Source organism: Schistocerca piceifrons, chromosome 7, assembly GCF_021461385.2.
Source record: "Schistocerca piceifrons isolate TAMUIC-IGC-003096 chromosome 7, iqSchPice1.1, whole genome shotgun sequence".
Taxonomy (NCBI): Eukaryota; Metazoa; Arthropoda; class Insecta; order Orthoptera; family Acrididae; genus Schistocerca; species Schistocerca piceifrons.
In genome coordinates, this window is record NC_060144.1 from 273,851,157 (window position 1) to 273,874,050 (window position 22,894).

The 22,894-nt window shown below is 42.9% G+C and overlaps 1 protein-coding gene across 1 annotated transcript in view; it reads right to left on the reverse strand.

Moving 5' to 3' along the window:
- Window positions 1-22,894, reverse strand: part of LOC124805125 (WD repeat-containing protein 81) — a 303,608-nt gene that overhangs the window by 99,659 nt on the left and 181,055 nt on the right. The window contains exon 18 of the mRNA XM_047265582.1: window positions 1,818-1,993. Coding sequence (XP_047121538.1) covers window positions 1,818-1,993 — 176 coding nt within the window. The remainder of the gene's footprint in view (window positions 1-1,817; window positions 1,994-22,894) is intronic.

The window sequence follows — 22,894 nt, forward strand, 5'->3', positions numbered from 1 at the left end:
AACGTAAGCAGATTCAGAAGGATGGAGGTTGCAATAGTTATTCAATGTGAAGAGGCTTGCACAGGATAGAGTAGCCTGAAGAGCTGCATCAAACCAGTCTTCGGACTGAAGACCACCACCACCACCACCACCACCACCACAACAACAACAACAACAACAACAACAACAACAACAGCCTTATTTCACTGCTTCTGTCACAGTATCTGAATAGTTAAAAACTTGGGTCAGAATTCTCATTACTCAGACACAATCTTGTGTTCATTTAGTAGGCTATGCTCAGTCACCACGGATTTTTCAAAAAGCCTGTACTTCAGGTTATGCTGATGTCATTCGCAGTGAGTGGCAACAGCCTGTATATTTGCTCCACATAACAGCTGCCACACTCACACAGATTATTATAAATCCATGGCACTCTCAGGTCAAGATTATCTTTAAGAGGTAGCAACATTTCCTTAATTTGGGCTAACAATTGTCTGATTCCTTGCCTGTTTAGTACTCTATCTATCTATTTGTTGCACTGCAAAATGGAGGCTGCACTGTGTTAGTTCTTCCAGCTTTGTAGAATGGCACTGCATATTGGTTTTCTCAGTAAGACTGAGCTAATATCATGGACTGAATATACGATCACTCTGAACAGCATTATCTGAACACACAGCGTGAAGATTATTTCAGGCAAGGAACACCTCAGCTCCAAAAGAGTCACATGATGACGGTATTAGTCTTTGATATTAGGTCAAAGCTGTTGAAAAAACCATGATGCAGTGTCATTCAACAAATCCAGGGGAACCAACACACAGCAAGGCTTCCAATCTGTGGTGGAAATCAGACTTGTTTTTGCCCATTCAAGAAGATTAAGGAAATGTTGTGACCTGTTAAATACAACCTTTACTGTAGAGTGCCATAATTTCTAATATTCCTTGTGAGTGTGGCAGCGGTTAAATGGGGCAGTCTTTACAGACTGTTCTGATTACAGTACTGAACACCAGCATCATCTGAAGCAAAAGAAGATTGAAAACTCAGCTGTGGCTGAGCACCACCTGTTAAATGAAGATAAGGTTATGTTTGAACACGTGACAATACTGGCTCAAGCTTCGAATTATTGGGAATCTGTGATTCGAGAAGTAGTCGAAATCAAACTATGTGATAAAAACTTCAATAAAGGCACCTGCTATGAATGGAAAATACATGCGGTACAGAAAGAACACAGAGGAAGACTTCACATAGTTTAACATACAATGCTAGTGATGGCACTGCAAGCGATGCTGGATGAAGGGTGCAAACGTAATCTATGGACATAGAGGGCACCTCCATACATGTCACTTCTGTGATGTCATCATGACACAATCCTGCCAATCGCATGCCATTCCTTGAGCATATCATTGCCAGTCAGACTTAGCCCCCTGACAATTATGATGGAGGCAGTCATCGACAGTTTGGGACTTCATCCAAATTCAACATGGCAAGTTCACAAAGAACTCTTTATCCAAGACTCTGACACAAAAACTTCATAGCCATTTTTCTTTGTATTTTCCACTTACACACCCAGTGGCAGTCGTAAAGTCTTAACTGGTTATAAATTGAAGTAAAATAAAATGTCACCAAGACTATGAATTTTATGATTCTTTAACTAAATGTCAGAAAGAAGCAAAATACACAACTGAACTAACCAGTGAAACAAAAGAACTACTGGAGTGTAGTGCCACAGCTGTGAGCTGAATGTCTTAATGAAGAGGGACTGAATCTGTAAATACATGCAGTCATATACAAATTTTAATTGTATGTGTAAAACTCTTCCAAAAATGATATAAAACATTTACCTGTAGCTGGTCCATTAAAACAGCATCAGACAGGAATGGAACAATATGTCTGAGCAGTGCCAGGCTCCCAACTACACCACCTTCTAAATTTGGAGTAAGTTTCCTTTTGCAAAGTGCTATTAACTCACTCATATGTGGAAGATACTGAAGAACAATCATCTGTTCCCCATACAAAGCTGGAAAATATTATAATGAAATGGCATAAGATTCTTTAAAACTCTGTATTAACATCAGTTTATAAAAACAATTTTACATCAACCTCTTCTCACAGCATATTAAGGCAGTCTGAACATGTGCTGTGCAAGAATTTGCTTTAGGGTCCATTCATCCAAAAGTACTGTTAAAAACCATCTACTCACTTCATAGAACACAAATGAAAAGAAAGAGCTTTAGAGATATCAAGAGTTGAATTAGTAACTGAAAATGTAAATATTATACAGGATGTATCATAGTCATGTAAAGGAATACAGCTGATAGTTCACAATAATCAAAGCAAAAAAGTCTCAATAAACATGGGCTATAAGACACATGCCTTAAGAGCTATGAGCACTACATCTTTCATCTTTAATATCGTGAAACAAACTCTTCTACTGCAAGCTCTCTGCTTTCCATATTTTGAGAAGTGGTAGTACGGACCAACACAAAGAAGTCCAGTAAACATGGGCTCTAAAGTGCATTCTTTAAAAGCTATGAGCACAACTTCAGCTTCATTACTGTGAAACTCGTCTTTCTCTGAACATGTGCTCATAGCTCTTAACACGTATATTTTAAATCCCATGCTTACTGGACATCTTTTCTCATTTTAATCCATACTAGCGCCTCTCAAAATATGGAACACAAAGAGCTTGCAGAAAAAGAGATTTGTTTCACAGTATTGAAGATGAAGTCCTCATCATTCTAAAGGCACACATCCTTAGAGCCAATGTTTACTGAGACTTTTTTGCTGCTTGTACCTTCAGTTGTAAGCATTAGTGTCATTAATTACAACAGACTTTCTACAATTGTGAAAAAACATCAAAATATGATACAAAAGACCTGTTAAAAAATCTTGAACTCTTCTTCACAATTTACCACAAAAATATAAGAATGTAATTATTGTGCAAATTTTATGTGGGCTTGATGATGGAATCAAAATGAGAAATTGATCTTCTGAATCTCATTTTAACATCTAATTTAAAACAGACACAGCAATGTCGATAACATCGGTCTCAATGATTGATGAAGTATTTGTAAATGTATCCTAAACATATAATAAAAGATCTGTTTTAATACACATGTTGAGAATAATTTTACATAAATAATATATCTTAAGTAAAAAATTGTCTGAAGTTCTTAAACAGCTTGTAACGGACACTGTTAGCAGCTACAGTGAATCAAATAAATTCTTTTGAGTGCTTCCTGACAAAGTAAGCATGAGAGGAATTCTACATCATCAGAAGCATCAAAGCATAATTTAATGTATTTGTTAGCATCTATTGTTGTTATTTGATAGCACTCTTGAAACAACAAAAACAGTGGGAAAGTTGTGTACGCGCTGACTATGCAGAACTATGTACACAACAAACAAACAGATAAATGATAATGACAAACAAAATTTTCAAAACAAAATTAAAGCACGAATGAGATTTTCACTGTGGATCGGAGTGTGCGCTGATATGAAACTTCCTGGTAGATTAAAACTGTGCGCTGGACTGAGACTTGAACTCGGGACCTTAGCCTTTCGCGGGCAAGTGCTCTACCATCTGAGCTACCCAAGCATGACTCGCGCCCCATCCTCACAGCTTTACTTCTGCCAGTACCTCGTCTCCTACTTTCCAAACTTTACAGAAGCTCTCCTGCGAAACTTTCAGAACTAGCACTCCTAAAAGAAAGGATAATGTGGAGACGTGGCTTAGCCACAGCCTGGGAGATGTTTCCAGTATGAGATTTTTCACTCTGCAGCAGAGTGTGCGATGATATGAAACTTCCTGGCAGATTAAAACTGTGTGCTGGGCCGAGACTCAAACTCGGGACCTTTGCCTTTCGCGGGCAAGTGCTCTACCATCTGAGCTACCCAAGCACGACTCACGCCCAGTCCTCACAGCTTTACTTCTGCCAGTACCTCGTCTCCCACCTTCCAGACTTTACAGAAGCTCTTCTGCGATCCTTGCAGAACTATCCTATCACCAGAAATACCCTTTGTTTCAGGAGTGCAGTTACAAAAGGACATGTCAGTTGTACTCCTGTGCTAAACTTCATCCTTCAAAGATATACTGAGTTAGTTCTTGGTGAATAAACAAACAATTAGTAATACAGTGTCTGCATATCTATCACAACCTTGCACACCAGTCGCCCAAGGGTTACTCTACGCGAGAGAGTCAGTTTTTTCAACCACGGAAGGGCTACAACTCCTAACACAAACCACCCATGGTTATCAGAAGCTACTGACAACTACATACACTGTATTACAGGCAGTGCTAACACCAGAGGCAACCACAGGAACATCACCTGTGCTACCCAAGATTATGACTTTTACAGATTTTCCACCATTTCATGAACACCATGAGGAGTAGGACATCTTCCACCGAAGACGGCAATTATGAGTACATTTTTTGCCTCATGAAATATCCAATAAAGAAAGACAAAAGGCATTTTTTTTATGAAATCCCAAACTATATCATCTGCAACAAAACCTAGAGACATCAACAAATTAGGTGGAATATGAGTTGCTTACAGTTTTCTTTATTGCAAGAACATTTTTCAACAAAGAAACATATTATTTTACAAAAGTTACTATTTTTGCAGTGATAAAAAGGGGCCCCAATTAAATGTATGCAGACTGGGCTGCCAACCTACAGGGATTAATCAGGGATTGCAATTTTAAATGTTTGTGTGGGCACAATTGTGTGATCTCTCTGATCAGGGACGTTACAGTGTCTCTTACCCCTGACATAGACGTGAGGAACTGAGGAAATCAGATTCATCTCTGATGGAAGTTATGTGAAGCAACCCAAGCCCATGAAACTGCCCACACAGCCCAGAGATTGTTTATGGAGGTAAAAGATGTTGCGATGTCCAGTTCCCCAACATTGATCGCACTGGTCACGTGGGGCATCATGCCACCTTCAGCAGGTATCCCATCCACTCCACGGTCTTAACTACCTTGTAAACAACTATGCCAGCTGTGACAGATCAAGTCAGCAGCAGAGCTGTTACCTGTCAGTAATCATTGTTTCATTTGCCATGCACACAACATGTGCTCATATTGGCACACAATGTGCCACAAGTACGGAAAAAAAGGAACTTACAAAATGAGCTGCCCTTCTTTGAACTCTTTCAGTGTCCTCTGTCTATCCTATCTAGTAAGAATCCCATACTGCACAGCAATACTTTAGCAGATGTTGAACAAGTGCAGTGTTTCCAATCTCTTTTGTGAATTTGTTGCACCATGTAAATGTTCTGCAAATAAACACACAGTACTTGGTTTGCTTTACCGCAAACATTATCTACTGATCATTCTTATTTAAGTCATTCATAATTTTTATCCATGGGTAATTAGTTGAACTAGTAGTCTTTCAATCTGTGTGATTTATTGTGTAACTGAAATTTAGGAACCAAGTGGATGACCATACACTTTCCATTAGTTAGGATCAATAGCCCCTTTTCATATCTTACAGATACCCTGTCTAAATCATTTTGCAATTCGTTTTCATCTTCCGATAACTTTACTTAACAGCAAATGACAGTATCATCATTTATATAGCTTAAGAGTATCAGGGGGATTGTGATACTTCCTTATGCCAGTTGTCACTTCAGTTTTACTTGATAACCTTCCGTCAGTTACTATGAACTGTCACGGTTCTGACACAATATGTCAATTCCCGTTGCATGCTTGAGATGACAGTCCATAGGTACAGAGATTTATTAGACACCACTTGTGAGGACTGGTATCAAGAGCCTTCTGGAGAGCTAGAAATATGGAACCAACTGAGACTTCTGTTGATAGCATTCATTACTTTATGAGAATTAAGAGTTGCACAGTAACAGTATTTTCTGAATCCATGCTATTAGTCAATAGATGGATTTTTCAAGGTAATTTATAATACTCAGAAACAGTATTGTTCCAAAATTCTACTGCTAATCCACACCAGTGATGTGGGTCAGTAACTCAGCAATATACTTCTACTGGTGTGACCTGTTCAATTTTTCAATGGATCTTTCATCGAGCTATCAGTTGTATATGATGACTTAGTAAGGAGCTATTATATCAGCATACTCTGGAAGGAATCTAATTGGTATACAATATAGATTGGAAAACTTGTCTTTCTTAAGTGATTTCAGTAGCTTCTAAGTTACTCATGTTGTCAGCTGCTCTTGATTTGAATTCCAGAATACTTACTTCATCTGCTTTGATGAAGAAATGTCAGAAAACTGTACTTAGTAACTGCACTTTATAGGCACTCCCACTGGTAACATCAGACATTGAAGATACTGTTGTGTCCTGCCGCAGATGTACTTTACATACCATCAGACTCTCTTTGCATTTTCTGCCAGATTGCGAGACTGAGTTTCATAGTGAAAACTATTAAAGGCATCACACATTGAAATATGCACCAAATTTTGAGCTTATGTAGAACTTCACCAGTCTTTGGAACTATGATTTTTCTTTTTTTTTTTTTTTTTTTTTTTTTTTTAATTCGACCTGCTGTTTTTCATGGCTTCTGCAACAATGTTCTGGCTTGTTTTGTGTACCATTAGGGATCAGTTCTACGTCTTATTAATTTATTTGGTACAGATCTCTCAACTGCTGTTGATACTATTTCCTTGAATTCAAGCCACATCTGGTCTACACATACATAATTAGTTCAGACGGAATGGAGACTTGGTTCAAATGGCTCTGAGCGCTATGGGACTTAACGTCTGAGGTCATCAGTCCCCTAGAACTTAGAACTACTTAAACCAAACTAACCTAAGGACATCACACACATCCATGCTCGAGGCAGGATTCGAGCCTGTGACCGTAGCGGTCGCGCGGTTCCAGACTGAAGCGCCTAGAACTGCTCGGCCACACCGGCCGGCGAATGGAGACTCTCTCTTAGAAATGCGTCAAACAAATTTTTATCTGCTTTTTTCAATAGATATATTTTGTATTTATTTTTGGTGAGTTTGCGTGTTATGGCATTCAGTCTCACTGCAATGACCTTGTGGTAATTAATACCTGTATTTGTTGTAATGCTCCCTACTTGCTTGGCATAAATTGTTCCCAAGAGATCGAGTATGCTTTGCAGACACTTACATTTTCAGTGGCCTTCTGAACTAATTGCTCAAAAGCACTGTTAGTACAATTCTGGATGACGTTTAACACCTGCCATGGCCTTTGAACATATATTTTCACTTAGGTATCGAGGGTAAACTGATTTAACCAACAACTATAACTGTATGAGTGGCTTACCTGAAGGGACAATTTATGTTCCCTTCTATACTCCTAAAGGGAAAACATGCCTCAGCAGTGTGCTAGTTAAGGAAGATGACAACAAATGATAGGTCATGCTGGAAGAGCCGTATAGGCTAGTTTTAACATGTTATACCTAAAAGCTAATGACTACCGTAAAATTCAATGAGGTAATACCACTTAATCAAGGAGAGCCCTCACTCATGGTGGAGACTCCTGACAGGGCGCACCACAATCGACTTACGGCCTTTGTTCAGCATCATCTGGTGGTGTGGAAAAACCCGCTTCAATGGTGTGCTTGGTGGCAAACGGGGTGCCAAAACACCCGGGGGGTAGAATAGTAATAAACCTGCCTGGTACTCATGGTGCGCACTGCACTTCACTGCACTATTTGCACTACCATGCAAGCAGTATTCCAATTGCTGAGCCAGGTGTCTGGCATCAGGCTTTGTACACCCACAGTCAACAAAAGTAACTTGAGGAGGTGCAGCTCAGGAAGACGGTGCAGAGAAATGCGGTAGCACTCCTCCTGTAAAATGAATTGCAACAAAACACCGACACTGAACGCAGAATAAGAGTTCAGCAGCTCGCACATACCCTGGCAAAATGCAGCAGATGATGATGCAAGCTAGGTCGCATTGCAAAGGTGAGCTGACAAGAGCATGGATGGAGGTATTGCCTCATCGGAGTGGGGCCAGAGGCTGCTCAAGCAATGGTTTGACATAAGTGATGTAGGGAAAGCGTGGCCGTCTAAGTTCTCTCTCCTGTGCAAGTGACCAGCAAGGTCTATTGTCTGCCGCTACACATGGAGGTGATGGAAGAAGTCACCACACAGTTCCTCCTTTTTGAAAGGAAAACGTCTGTGCCACCCACACAGACGGGTATTTGAAGTTGACCAAGGAAGCTTGATGGGGGGCACGCACGGGTTGAGGCTGCTGTGCTCATGTTCACATTGTGGTTTCCAATGAGAGCATGTGAAGGAGCATTGCTGCTCCAATGGTGCATGTGCTAGCAGCAGTGGTAGTGACAACACCCTGTTGGGAGTGGTGGATGCCTGCAGGGGTGGGTCGCCGTCTGCATTGACTGGAGGCTGTGAGAAGGGTAGTGCAGTGGTGACATTAATGTCCCAGGCAATGAAGGTTGAGTCACTCATGTAGTCAGTTGGTACTAGACCAGGTGCACTGGCTGGTGGTGTGTTGAACATGGTGCTGGGGGTGGCGTCGGCTGGTGGCATGTTGGGGACAGCACATGGATGCTGTTGGCCTGCATTTTATTGGGCAAGGTGTTGACGGTGCTGCAGATGGATCCAGTGGTAGGCAGGAGCAACTCCATCTTGGCGGTGCTGTGCTCATTGGCTGGAGGGGATTCTAGGATGTAGGCTGGATTGAGCCTGTCTATGGAGATGATTGTTGCAATCCCATTCGGACGAATGGAGAACGTCTTGTCCATGTACCACAACACCAAGCGTGGAACCAAATACTGAGGGTGGACTGGCGGTTGGTATGTATCCACCTGAAGCATGACATGTGTGCGTGCTATTAGCTCACGGTGAAGGAAGGTACTGTGCTCACCGTAACGTTGCAAAGGTGTTGGTCGCAGCTGGGCCATGAAGCCCTGGAGCTGCTGCACAAAACCTGGGGTGGTGCTGTCAGGGTAGCGCAGGGCCGCTTCCAAGAAAATGCAAGGAATGGCAAGTGGCTGCCCATATACCAACTCAGCAGGAGAGGTTCCCAGGTCAATTTTTTGTGCAATCCCCAGGCCTAGAAGTACCAGGGAAAGGGAAGGGGGACCATTCAGAGGATTAACATGTGATGGTGGCTTTAAGTGTGTGGTGGAACTGCCCACCATGCCGTTAGCTGCAGGGTGGTAGCTGGTTGTATGGTGGAAATTGGAGCCACAGGTGCAGTCAGAAATTGGAAGAGGGCCAAGGTGAACTGGCACCTGCGACCTGTAGTGATGTCGCGTGGGCAACCGAAGTGGGACACCTAGGTCTGAACAAAGGCTGCAGCCACAGTTTCAAATGAAACGTTGGGGATGGGGGTGGCCTCTGGCCAGCAAGTTAGTCTGTCAATAACTTTCAGCAGATATCAATATCCATTGCAGCAGGGTAGTGGACCAACAATGTCGAGGTGAACATGCATAAATTGGTGTCATGCAGGACGAATGGTGGCCACAGGGCTGTCCAAGCCTGGTGCACTTGCATGGAACACAGGACTAAGCTCAATTGCTGCAGTCACACTGTATGCCCGGCCAGACAAAGCGTTGTTTCATTAGGGCGGTGGTAGCATGGACGCTTGGATGTGCAAGACCAAATGCCAGTTTTCAGAAGGCGGCAGGGAGGAAGGGGAGGGGGCGATTTTTGGAACTGTCAGGTTGTGAAGTATTCACAAGGACATCACACCAAGTCTTAAGGTCAGTGCCGGGTATGGATCTTAGCTGGAGGCTAATGGCAGAGTCCGCATTCTGAAGAGTGTGGGCTATGCCCGGGTCCTCCTCTTGACCAGCGGCCAGCCTATTGTAGTCAAAGGGTTGGGTGATGGTGCAGGGCAGGCCAAGGCAATCTGCCACAATGTTGTTGATGCTAGCAACATGGCAAACATCGATTGTGAATTACGCGATATACTCCTGTAGCCTAAACTGTCAAGATGAGATCTGGTCTACGTCTTTCCTGCAAAAACCAGAGGTGTGATGGCGGTGGTGTTTGAAGATTGTAAAGATGCGTCCCTTGACTGAAGATCAGAAATAGCGGATGGCTTTGAGGACTGCAAACAGCTTGCATTCATATGCGGCCCAGTGGCATTCTGCATCAGAGAGTTTGGACAAAAAGAAGGTGAGCCGTTGCCAGACTTTGTCCATGTATTGTGGTAAGATGGCCCCAATAGCAATCTGACTCATGTCCGCCACTACTGCAAGGGGGGCATTAGTTTGGGGGTGGGCCAAAAGGACCCCATTGTCGAGGGCCCATTTTGTTTTTTCAGAGCTGTTAATCATGGCTTGGGTCCAAGGGACCAGCTTGTTGCTTTCGTTTTTATCACCATAGAGTGCTGTAGTAAGGAGCTCTTGGATGGTAGCAGCATCCTTAATGTGGTGATGCCAATGAAACCCTGTAGGCCTTTGAAGGTGGTAGAGTGTGGAATGTCCGCTACTGTCTGTACTGCCTTGGGGAGGGAGCAGGAGCTGGTGGCAGATATTAAGTATCCTAGGAATTCAACCTTGCTCACCCTAAAAACGTATTTTGCCATATTGAGGATCACTCCAGCTTTCCATAGTCGTGATGGTGGTGGTGATACTCAGTAGTGTCTCTGGAGTAGATGAGTATATCATCTGGGTAGGCGAAACACCCTGGTGCACCTCCAAGGATGTTGTCTGAAAATCGCTGCCACATTTGTGCAGCATTGCTGAGGCCGAATGTCATGAACACACTCTCGAGCAGGCCAAAAGGTGTGATCATGGCTGTTTTCTCAATGTGTCCAGGGTGACTGGGATTTGTTTGTAGGCTTTAGTGCAAACTATCTTACTGATGATAGTAGCTCCCAAGATAGCGTCACCGTAGGTGAGGAGGAGGAGTAGGGCTGGATAGCGGTCAGGGATTGTGCAGGCATTGACTAAGGTAATCACCACAATGGTTCCAGGAATCGTCCTTCTTGGGGGCGAGGTGAAGAGCTGAAGGCCAGGGTCTTTTGAAAGGGTGAAGTATACTGGCAGCAAGAAGCTCTTAGGACTCCTTTTGTGTGATTTTGCACTTGTAAGGGGGCAGGAGGCAGGTACAGCAGAAATCTGGGGGGGGGGGGGGGGGGGGGCAGGGTTCGTGATGATGTAATGCATAGTGTTATACTGAACTCTCCAAGAGATGCTGGGTTGCTGGATGAGGAGGGGGCTTCTGCAAGGAGCTGAGCATATGGGCCTGAAACTGCCAGCTGTTTCATGGTGAAGCATGTGGCAGTGTGGGAGCTTCAGTGAATGGTGTTACCGGATGTGCCATGAAATGGTGCTTCATTACATCGGCTGTAAAGACCGAGGAAGTCAGCACCCCGAATGGGGTCGGTAGTGTCCATGACTGTGAACATCCAGAGGATTTCATGCTAGAAGCCCGTAAGCAGGGTGCCTGAATTGTTGACAGTGGTGATGAAGAGGGGAGAGGGCGGCTAGAATTTAGGAGTAGTTTGTGGGGGAATATGGATGTATTGGAGCTAATGTCAATGAGAGAGTGGCGGGGTGACTAGAATAATTAAAATTCCATATGAATATGGGCTGTGAAGTGGTACAAGCAACCAGGCACACCTACTGCAGATGACTGCCAGGATTTGAGGACCAGCAGTACAGAGGTCTGCAGTTGGTCGCATTCTCACCAAACCTCTGGTGATACCTGCAAGCTGTGCCTAGTCTGCAGTGGTTGCGATTGTCAGGATGGTGGTTAGAACCAGGCCAGCAGGGGTGGCTCTTTTCGACTGGGCCGGCATCGAGTGCGTGAGGACAGTCAGCACGTGAAAGTGGGTGCGTGGGGTATAGGCGGGTGATGCTGGCAGTAAGTGCTGCCATCTTGGAGCTTAGGCACACAAGAATCTGATAGAGATTGGAGGCCTGCATGCTGGGCAGAGGGTCATTAGTGGCAAGTAGAGCGAGTGATGTCATGCATGTGGTGGCTTGGGATGGGGTGGGGTGAGAGGATGAATAGCTGGCCAAAGTAGCAGGTTGATAACCAACATTCCACGCTGCAGCTGAGGTGGAGAGGAGTTCAGAGTTTTGAACAGTTTATCAGCCAAGACCGTAGCATCGCCTATAATGATAAATGTGTGTGCAAGGCCAGGGCATCCTGTATGGTGGCGGGTGGGCACATGAGCCAGCAGTTTAGGAACAGGCCTTCAGGGAGGATGTGCAGTTCGGTGAGTACTCGGATGTCATCCAGCAACAGGGACAGGTGCATGTCATCACACTGCTTGGATTATAATAAATTATATGTTCATTGTAATTCTGTGAAGTTGGATATGGTGCATTCTTTTAACTTAGCATAGCTGCCAGAGGAAGGGGGTGAGAGTGGGGTGGGCAGTGAAATAACATTCCACATTGGGCAGCGGTGGTTGGGTCAAGGTGGCTGACAACCATTTGTTGGGTTGCTCATGATATGGCAATCTGTGGAAACTGCCTTGATGGAAGCAAACCACAGGCACGGGTCTCGTGGGCTGAAGGGAGTCAAGTGAGCAACAGCATGACTGGTGGGAGGGTCTGCAGTCTTCTCTTGAGCTGGGCACACTGTCCTGTTTGTTAGCTAAGTCAAGCACTTCTGTAGTACTGACAGTTGCGTGAAAAGTTACAAACCTCCTAAGTGCGGGAGGGGTAATGGAGGCTGCTGGCTACAGAGCACATCAGGCGTGACCACTGCTGGGCTGGGAATGTGTGGCAGTGACACTTGAGACTTAATCGTATGGGCAGGATGGTGCTGGCAAGCAATATTGCCAACAAAAATGTAGGAAGGACACACACAATGTGGACCACACAATATAATCTCTGCCAAGTGTTGTTGCAGGAAGGGATGTTCAATACACTGCACAGTAACACTGTGGCTTGTCCGGGGACACAACTCTCAGATGTGGGAGGGGTGCAGAGAGTGTGGCGATGTGCACAGTTGGATGGTGTATGCGGAGGGGCACAGGAGGGGAATAGTGGTGTGCACGAAAGGAGAGGAGCGGAGCGGTGTTGCGTGTGGAGGGATGGCATGTGTGGAGGAGTGCAGGAGGGTGTGGGGAAGGCAAGGGGTGGGCAGGGGGGCAAGCGGGATGCATCCAGCCGACCTAACAGGAATTGAATTTGTGACGATGTGGGGTGTGCTAATCGGAATAAGAAAAAGGAAAAACAGCTTGTTTTGGTAATGAGACATGGCACTTTGGTTTAGAGGGGGTCACCACAGAAAGAACGATTTATGTTCCCTTCTACACTCCTAAGGGTCTTATATGCCTAAGCAGTGTTCTACTTAAGAAAAATGACAATAAATGACAGGGTGTGCTGGAAGAGCTGCAGGGGCTGGTTCTAACATATTAACGCAAAATCTAATGATTACAGTAAAATTCAACAAACTAATACCTCTTAATCAAAGAGAGTTCTTGCTAGGGGTGAAGACTCTGGACCGGGCAGACCAGGAATGGCTTACAGCCTTTGTTTGGCATCATTCGGTGACACAGGAAAACCTGCTTCATTGGCACACTTGGCTGCAAAGGGGGTAGCAAAACGGCCAGGAATAGAATAGTAATAACCCAACCTGGTACTCCTGGCATGCATTGCACTTCACTGCACTATTTGCACTACACTGCATGCAGTTTTCGAATTGCTGATACCAAGGGGAAGAATCAGGCATCCAGCATCAGTCTTTGTACACCCGTTGTCAATAGAAGCAGCTTGAGGAGACACACCTTCAGAAGGTGGCACGGAAAAATGTGATAGGACTCCTCTTGTTAAATGAACTGTGACAGAATACTGACACCAAATGCAGGATACAAATTCTGCAGTTTGCACATATCCCAGCAAAATGCAGCAGATGATGATGTGAGCCACATGGCACTGTGCAGGTGAGCTGCCAAGAGCATGGCCGGGGGTGTTGCCTCGTCACATAAGAACCAGAGATTGCTCAATTAATGGTCAGTGTGCAAGGTGTCCGGAAAGCGTGGCCGTCTAAATTCTCCCTCTGATGAAAGTGAAGACCTCAATAGCAGCTAAGGCAGAGAAGATGGACTTCGGTATGGTGGAGCTGGCACCTTTTCTCTTTGCGTACAAAAAGAGTACAAGTAGCGACTGAACCCCAGAGTGGTGGCTACAGACAGCGTCTGACTCATGGTGAGTGGCTGACTTTAGGCAGGGCATCCTACTGCCAATGTGGAAAGTAATGGGAAACTACCACACTACACTCCCAAGCTAAACATGGTATGTCTCTCCATATGAAAGATTCCAGAGTTAAAACTTCCCCTCATTTGGATCTCTGGAAGGGGAACGCATTGAGAGTAGATGTATTTGAAAGGAAGAAAGGGACAATGAAGGGAGGAAAGATACAGATTGGAACATGGAATGTGAGGACACTACTGCAAGCAGGAAAGCCAGAGAATGCAAAACAGGAGATGAAAAACAACAGATTAGATGCCCTTGGTTTGTGTGAAATGAGATGGGGAGAGAATGGGGAGATACAAAGTGGGGATTATAAGCTCTTTTACTCAAGGGAAATCAAAAGTGGTGAAAACGGAGTAGGAATACTGATAGGGCAAAAGTTAAAAAATAAGGTAATGAAGATACAATATATTGATGGAAGACTGATGATGATATGACTGAAGGGTAGTTCAAAAGATTTGGTATTAATACAGGTATATATGCCAATCAGCCAGCATGTTGTTGTGGTATTCAGTCCTGAGACTGGTTTGATGCAGCTCTCCATGCTACTCTATCCTGTGCAAACTTCTTCATCACCCAGTACCTACTGCAGCCTACATCCTTCTGAATCTGGTTAGTGTATTCATCTTTTGGTCTCCCTCTACGATTTTTACCCTCCACGCTGCCCTCCAACACTAAATTGGTGATCCCTCGATGTCTCAGAACATGTCCTACCACCTAATCGCTTCTTCTAGTCAAGTTGTGCCACAAGCTCCGCTTCTCCCCAATTCTATTCAATACCTCCTCATTAGTTATGTGATCTACCCATCTAATCTTCAGCATTCTTCTGTAGCACCACATTTCGAAAGCTTCTATTCGCTTCTTATCTAAACTATTTATCGTCCATGTTTCACTTCCATACACGGCTACACTCCACACAAATACTTTCAGAAACGACTTCCTGACATTTAAATCTATACTCGATGTTAACAAATTTCTCTTCTTCAGAAACACTTTCCTTGCCATTGCCAGTCTACATTTTATATCCTCTCTACTTCGACCATCATCAGTTATCTTGCTCCCCAAATAGCAAAACTCCTTTACTACTTTAGGTGTCTCATTTCCTAATCTAATTCCCTCAGCATCACCCGACTTAATTCGACTACATTCCATTATCCTCGTTTTGCTTTTGTTGATGTTCATCTTATATCCTCCTTTCAAGACACTGTCCATTCCATTCAACTGCTCTTCCAAGCCCTTTGCTGTCTCTGACAGAATTACAATGTCATCGGCGAACCTCAAAGTTTTTATTTCTTCTCCATGGATTTTAATACCTACTCCGAATTTTTCTTTTGTTTCTTACTGCTTGCTCAATATGCAGATTGAATAACATCGGGGATAGGCTACAACCCTGTCTCACTCCCTTCCTAACTACTGCTTCCCTTTCATACCCCTCGGCTATTATAACTGCCCTCTGGTTTCTGTACAAATTGTAAATAGCCTGTTGCTCCCTGTATTTTACCCCTGCCACCTTCAGAATTTGAAAGAGAGTATTCCAGTAAACATTGTCAAAAGCTTTCTCTAAGTCTACAAATGCTAGCAACGTAGGTTTGCCTTTCCTTAATCTTTCTTCTAAGATAAGTCGTAGGGTCAGTATTGCCTCACATGTTCCAACATTTCTACAGAATACAAACTGATCTTCCCCGAGGTCGGCTTCTATCAGTTTTTCCATTCATCTGTAAAGAATTCGCATTAGTATTTTGCAGCTGTGGCTTATTAAAATGATAGTTCAGTAATTTTCACATCTGTCAATACCTGCTTTCTTTGTGATTGGAATTATTATATTCTTCTTGAAGTCTGAGGGTAATTCACCTGTCTCATACATCTTCCTCACCAGATGGTAGAGTTTTGTCTGGACTGGCTCTCCCAAGGCTGTCAGTAGTTATAATGGAATGTTGTCTACTCCAGGGGCCTTGTTTCGACTCAGGTCTTTCAGTGCTCTGTCAAACTCTTCACGCAGTATCGTATCTCCCATTTCATCTTCATCTTCAACCTCTTCCATTTCCATAATATTGTCCTCAAGTACATCTCTCTTGTATAGACCCTCTATATACTCCTTCCACCTTTCTGCTTTCCCTTCTTTGCTTAGAACTGGGTTTCCATCAAAGCTCTTGACATTCATGCAAGAGGTTCTCCTTTCTCCAAAGGTCTCCTTAATTTTCCTGTAGGCAGTATCTATCTTGCCCCTAGTGAGATAAGCCTCTACATCCTTACATTTGTCCTCTAGCCATCCCTGCTTAGCCATTTTGCACTTACTGTTGATCTCATTTTTGAGACGTTTGTATTCCTTTTTGCCTGCTTCATTTACTGCATTTTTATATTTTCTCCTTTCATCAGTTAAATTCAATATTTCTTCTGTTACCCAAGGGTTTCTACTAGCCCTCGTCTTTTTACCTATTTGATCCTCTGCTGCATTCACTATTTCATCCCTCAAAGCTACCCACTCTTCTTCTACTGTATTTCTTTCCCCCATTCCTGTCAATTGTTCCCTTATGCTCTCCCTGAAACTCTGTACAACCTCTGGTTCTTTCAGTTTATCCAGGTCCCATCTCCTTAAATTCCCACCTTTTTGCAGTTTCTTCAGTTTTAATCTACAGTTCATAACCAATAGATTGTGGTCAGGGTCCACATCTGCCCCTGGAAATGTCTTACAATTTAAAACCTGGTTTCTAAATCTCTGTCTCATCATTATATAATCTATCTGATACCTTTTAGTATCTCTAGGGTTCTTCCATGTATACAACCTTCTTTCATGATTCTTAAACCAAGTGTTAGCTATGATTAAGTTATGCTCTGTGCAAAATTCTACCAGGCGGCTTCCTCTTTCATTTCTTAGCCCCAATCCATATTCACCTACTATGTTCCCTTCTCTCCCTTTTCCTACTCTCGAATTCCAGTCACCCATGACTATTAAATTTTCGTCTCCCTTCACTACTTGAATAATTTCTTTTATCTCATCATACATTTCATCAATTTCTTCGTCATCTGCAGAGCTAGTTGGCATATAAACTTGTGCTACTGTAATAGGCGTGGGCTTCGTGTCTATCTTGGCCACAATAATGCGTTCACTATGCTGTTTGTAGTAGCTTACTCGTACTCCTATTTTTTTATTCATTATTAAACCTACTCCTGCATTACCCCTATTTGATTTTGCATTTATAACCCTGTATTCACCTGACCAAAAGTCTTGTCCCTCCTGCCACCGAACTTCACTAATTCCCACTATATCTAACTTTAACCTATCTGTTTCCTTTTTTAAATTTTCTAATCTTCCTGCCCGATTAAGGGATCTGACATTCCACGCTCCAATCCGTAGAACGCCAGCTTTCTTTCTTCTGATAACAACATCCTCTTGAGTAGTCCCCGCCCGGAGATCCGAATGGGGGACTATTTTACCTCCGGAATATTTTACCCAAGAGGACGCCATCATAATTTAATCATACAGTAAAGCTGCATGCCCTCGGGAAAAATGACAGCTGTAGTTTCCCCTTGCTTTCAGCCGTTCGCAGTACCAGAACAGCAAGGCCATTTTGGTTAGTGTCACAAGGCCAGATCAGTCAATCATCCAGACTCAGGAACCACACGTTTGTCTGGCCTCTCAACAGATACCCCTCCGTTGTGGTTGCACCTACGGTACGGCTATCTGTATCGTTGAGGCACGCAAGCCTCCCCACCAGTGGCAAGGTCCATGGTTCATGTGGGGAGGCCAGCCAGCATAGAGATGAGGAAGTGGAAGAATATTATGAGAAAATACAAGAACTTATCGAGAAAGAATTCAGAAATGCCTGCATTATCATCATGGGGGACTGGAATGCAGTGGTGGGTGAAGGAAGAGATGAAGATACAGTAGGAAAATTTGGATTAGGAATAAGAAATGAGAGAGGTGAACAACTAATTGGTTTCTGTAAAGAAAATTAATTAGCAGTGGGTAACACATTATTTGAACACCACAAAAGGAGATTTTACACATGGATATCAAATTTGAATAGGGAAAGAAATCAGTTGGACTAAATCTTGATACAAAAAAGGTTTAGGAACTGTTTGAAGAATGCTAAAGCTTATCAAGGAGCAGATATAAATTCAGACCACAACCTAGTATGGGAAAAATACAAGTGAAGTTGAAAAAAGTCAGGAGAGGTAAAGCAAAGGAAAGCCTAAACATAGAAAGACTCAAAGATGTAGGAGAGGCATCAGATTTGGAGAACAGATTTATGGAAAAGTGGCAAAGAGGTAGTGTTGATGAAAGTGTTAATGACAAATGGATAAAAATGAGGGAAGGACTCATGGACCCTGCCAAAGAAGTACTAGGAATTAGAGTCTCCCAAAGCACCAGGAAAGAATGGATAACAGAAAACATGTTGAAAAAGATAGAAGATCGGAGAAAGTGGAAAAGTGTAGAAACTGAAGAAGGCAAAAAGAGGTACAGGAAACTGAATAATGAATTAAAAAGAGAAACTGAAGAAGCAAGAGAAAAATGGATGAAACAGAAATGCGATGAAATAGAGAAAATGGAGAGAGGGGGAAAGTATGAAATGATGTATAGACTGGCTAGTGAGATAGTTTTTGAACGTAAAAGAAAGAGGAATAACATGGAAATAGAAAGAGCAGATGGTACTCTAGCACAAGAACCACAGGAAGTTTTGAACAGATGGCAAGAATACATTGAATGTCTGTATAAGGGGGATGAAATGCAAAGCGAAATTAAGGTTGAAGAGGAGAAATATGTGGCGGAAGATGGAAAGGGATTTACCATTTTGGAAGCAGAAGTAGAAGTAGAAAAGGCGCTGAAGGAGATGATGAATAGGAAGGCATGTGGAATTGATGATTTACTAGGAGAACTGTTGACAAGTCTGGGAAACAAGGCAAGAAAAGAAATAGTCTATCTCTGTAACGAGATATATGACAAAGGGGAATGGCCTGAGGGCTTCGTTGCAACAGTTATGATACCAATAGAGAAAAAGAGAAACACTAAAAAATGTGAAGAGCACCGGACCATCAGTCTAATTTCTCATGCAGCTAAAGTCTTACTGAGAGTGTTGAATAGAAGGTTATATGGCAAGCTGGATAGAGGGATTGCAGAGGAGCAGTCTGGATTTAGAAGAGGAAAAGGAACAAGAGATGCTACTGGCCTGTTAAGAACTATAGGGGAAAGATATATGGAAAATGGTAGAGAAATCCCTGCTGTTTTTATATATTTATAAAAGGCTTTTGACAGAGTTCAGTGGAACAAGCTGATGGATATTTTGAAGAGGAAAGGAGTAGATTGGAAAGAGAGACGACTGATACAGAATCTATATTTACACCAGAAAGTAAGGATCAGGACTGGAAATGAAATGTCAGAAGGAAGCAGCATTGGACGAGGTGTTAGACAAGGTTGTTGCCTTTCCCCACAGTTGTTTAACATATGCCTTGAAGAGATTATTGCGAAAAGCTTAAATGGGAAAAGAGGAATATGTATAGGTGGAAAGAGAATAGAATGTATAAGATTTGCTGATGACAAGGTATTAGTGGCAGAAAGTGAGCGGAGAGTGAATAACATGCTGAAAGATCTGAATGAAGCTTGTGCGGAATATGGGATGCAAATAAGCACAGCAAAAACAAAGAGTATGGTCATCAGTACAAGACGCAGACTGTCCAATATTAAAATAGGACAATCTACCATTAGCCAAGTAAGTGAATTTAAATATCTTGGAAGCACAATAACTGAAGACGTGAGATTTCACCAGGAGGTGAAAACTCGAATTGCCATAGTGAAGGAGGCATTCAACAGAAAGAGGACACTCTTAAGTGGCAAATTAGATAAAGGACTAAGGAAAAGGCTTGGAAAATGTTTTGTCTGGAGTGTGGCACTATATGGGGCAGGAACATAGATGCTGAGACGAGAGGACGAAAAAAGGTTAGAAGCATTTGAGATGTGGATGTGGAGGAGAATGGAGAGAATAGGCCGGATGGAAAGAGTGAGTAATGAAAGAGTACTGGAAAGGGTTGGTGAGAGAAGATGTCTGCTGAAGGTTGTAAGAGAAAGGAAAAAGAACTGGTTGGGACATTCATCGAGAAGCGAGTGCTTGCTAGCAGATGCTTTGGAGGGATTGGTTCGTGGGAGAAGACTGAGAGGAAGAAGGAGATACAAGGTGATAGACGACATAAAGGGAAGTGGAAATTATGCAGACCTGAAGAGGATGGCAGAAGACTGGGCAGCCTGGAGAACTACCATGTGAAAACCTGCCTTTTAGCAGAACACTGATGATGAAAGTGACCAGGGAGGGTGTTAGGGGCTGATTTCCAGTCTGCACAGCCTATCTTCTGTTGCTGCAGATGGAGATGGAGATGATGGAAAGAGTTGCTACATACCTACTTGAGATTATGCTCAAGTTTTCTTTGAACCTTTGAGCAACATTATCACTGGAGTCAAGGAGTTGGTAACAGGAAACAGCTATTAATTTATTCCAGATGTCAAGTATAGCTTCTAGCCACCCTAACTCACAGGAACTATCTACTTCAATTGTGATGTAAGAATAACTACTACTAACAGCAACAACCAGACAATCTTGGACGCCATTTAATCTATCTTTTCTCAACATCATTAGGTTTTTGTAAAAAACACAGGTGGACATATATCTCTGGCTTTAGCCAGCTTTCAGCTCCTATAATTATTTTAGCTTCAAATCTTTCCATTACCACTTGAAGCGCTGTTTTTTTCCAATCACAGTAACTCCAGTTTACTATTATGATACCCCTACTACAATACCAGCATCCTCTGAGACTAAGCTCTTTTTGTTCTTTCCCAATATCCTCTCACCCAGAAGTATGCCCAGCACATTCCCATGTAGCTACCTCCCGTGTGTATATTAAATGGAACCAGACATCCCACCACCCTATGGCACAAGTCAAAGAACCTGCAACCTACATGCCTGCAGAACCATATGATTTTCTGATTCACACCCTCCACTTGGCTCCATACTGATGGTCTCCAGTCAGCACTGTTGATGATACTACAGATGGTGAGCTCTGCCTTCATACTGCAAGTAAGACTGGCGATCTTTACCACTGCAGAAAGCCACTATAAACCACAGAGAATCTCTTGTTTTCCAAAGCAGACAACATTAATAGTACCAATAAGAGCAACAGCCTGCAGTTGGCTGCAGCCTTTGTTCTTTGTAGTATCTAGAAGGATCTGTTTCATATCTGGGATGATTCCCCATATGTATAACTGTGCACACTGGACTTCTGCCCTACTTAGCTGCCATATCCCTAAGGGATATGACACTGGAGATCACAACTGTCAGTAATCCAACACTCTGTGAGTGCTCAAATCTTGCAGGGTGAGATGCTTCCTATGAAATGGACACTGCAATTGGCTCAGGATCTTGGATCAGCCACAGATAGTGCCTGAAACAAGTTTTTCAGATGAACTAGGGAGGCCCTTTGATCAACAACCTGGAAAGTCTTTTGCTGCCTGCCATAACTTGAAATGATCTCCCACTAGATCATGTGTGAATGGTCAACCTTGGAGTGCTCAGTAACCACAATGGCCACAGTAGTGGACCAATTTGGGGGCACCTGGGACATGCTGGATATCTCTTGGAGTCCCACATCTGGCCCTCCACAGTGAAGCCCGTTGGCAAGAGCCTCAAGCTATGTGACTGAAGCCAGCACCACCTGGAGCTGTGAGCCAATGGTTCCCAGCTCTGCCTGCATCTGAGCACAGCAACCACTGTCCCTATCCATACTAAAGAAGTCACAACAATACACTACACTGTTATTAAAACACAGGACTGTGACAAAAAAGCAAACAAACACACAAAAACTTATGAATTAAACTACTATGCACACAGATAAATGAAAATTTGTCATTTCTCTTTTAAGTTTGTAAAAATAATTCACAAACAAATTCTGTTGTTCTATGGTGCTGTTGGAACAAGAGCTGCTGCCTTTCTGAATGCTCTGAAAGTGGCTGTTCAAATCAAAACAAACACACAGCTGCGTCAAGCAGTAGATTTGAAATATGTAATGATGATGATGATGATGATGTGATTCTTCTGCTGTTAATGGTGACATTTGAGAAAACATTTAGTAGCATCTAATGCTATACGTAAATCTTACTGGATGTATGACACAACAATTAAAGAAGTGAACCAGTGGTATCACTACTGAGACACATGTGAATTCCACTGGCAAGTAGAAGATGCTTAATGTCTATAAAAGAATTACATAGGCAATAAAAAATGCAACCTCCAGGAAGTCATGAAAGTCACTTTTTATGAAACTGCAAGTTTTTCTGTATCCTGATTATATCTCTCTGTCTCATTTTCCCAGAAGAATATAGACACTGAAAACAAGCTAGTGCACAAAAAAATGCAGCCAGCATATACAAGTAAAGAATTTTAACTTCATACTCTGTATGTCCAATCATAGCTTAGAGAAAATAGGCCTCTACTACAGGGGATAAAAACTGTATAAAGAAAGAAAAATTGGTTACAATAAATGCAAGACTCACTTGCTCACTCACTCACACTCTCACTCACTCTCTCTCTCTCTCTCTCTCTCTCTCTCTCTCACACACACACACACACACACACACACACACACACAGAGAGAGAGAGAGAGAGAGAGAGAGAGAGAGAGAGAGAGAGAGAGAGAGAGAGAGAGAGAGAGAGCACCAATCTCTTAAATGGGGTGGAAGTGGATAAGAAGGAGAGGGAAGAACAAAACAGATGTGGATTAGGTGGAACTAGCA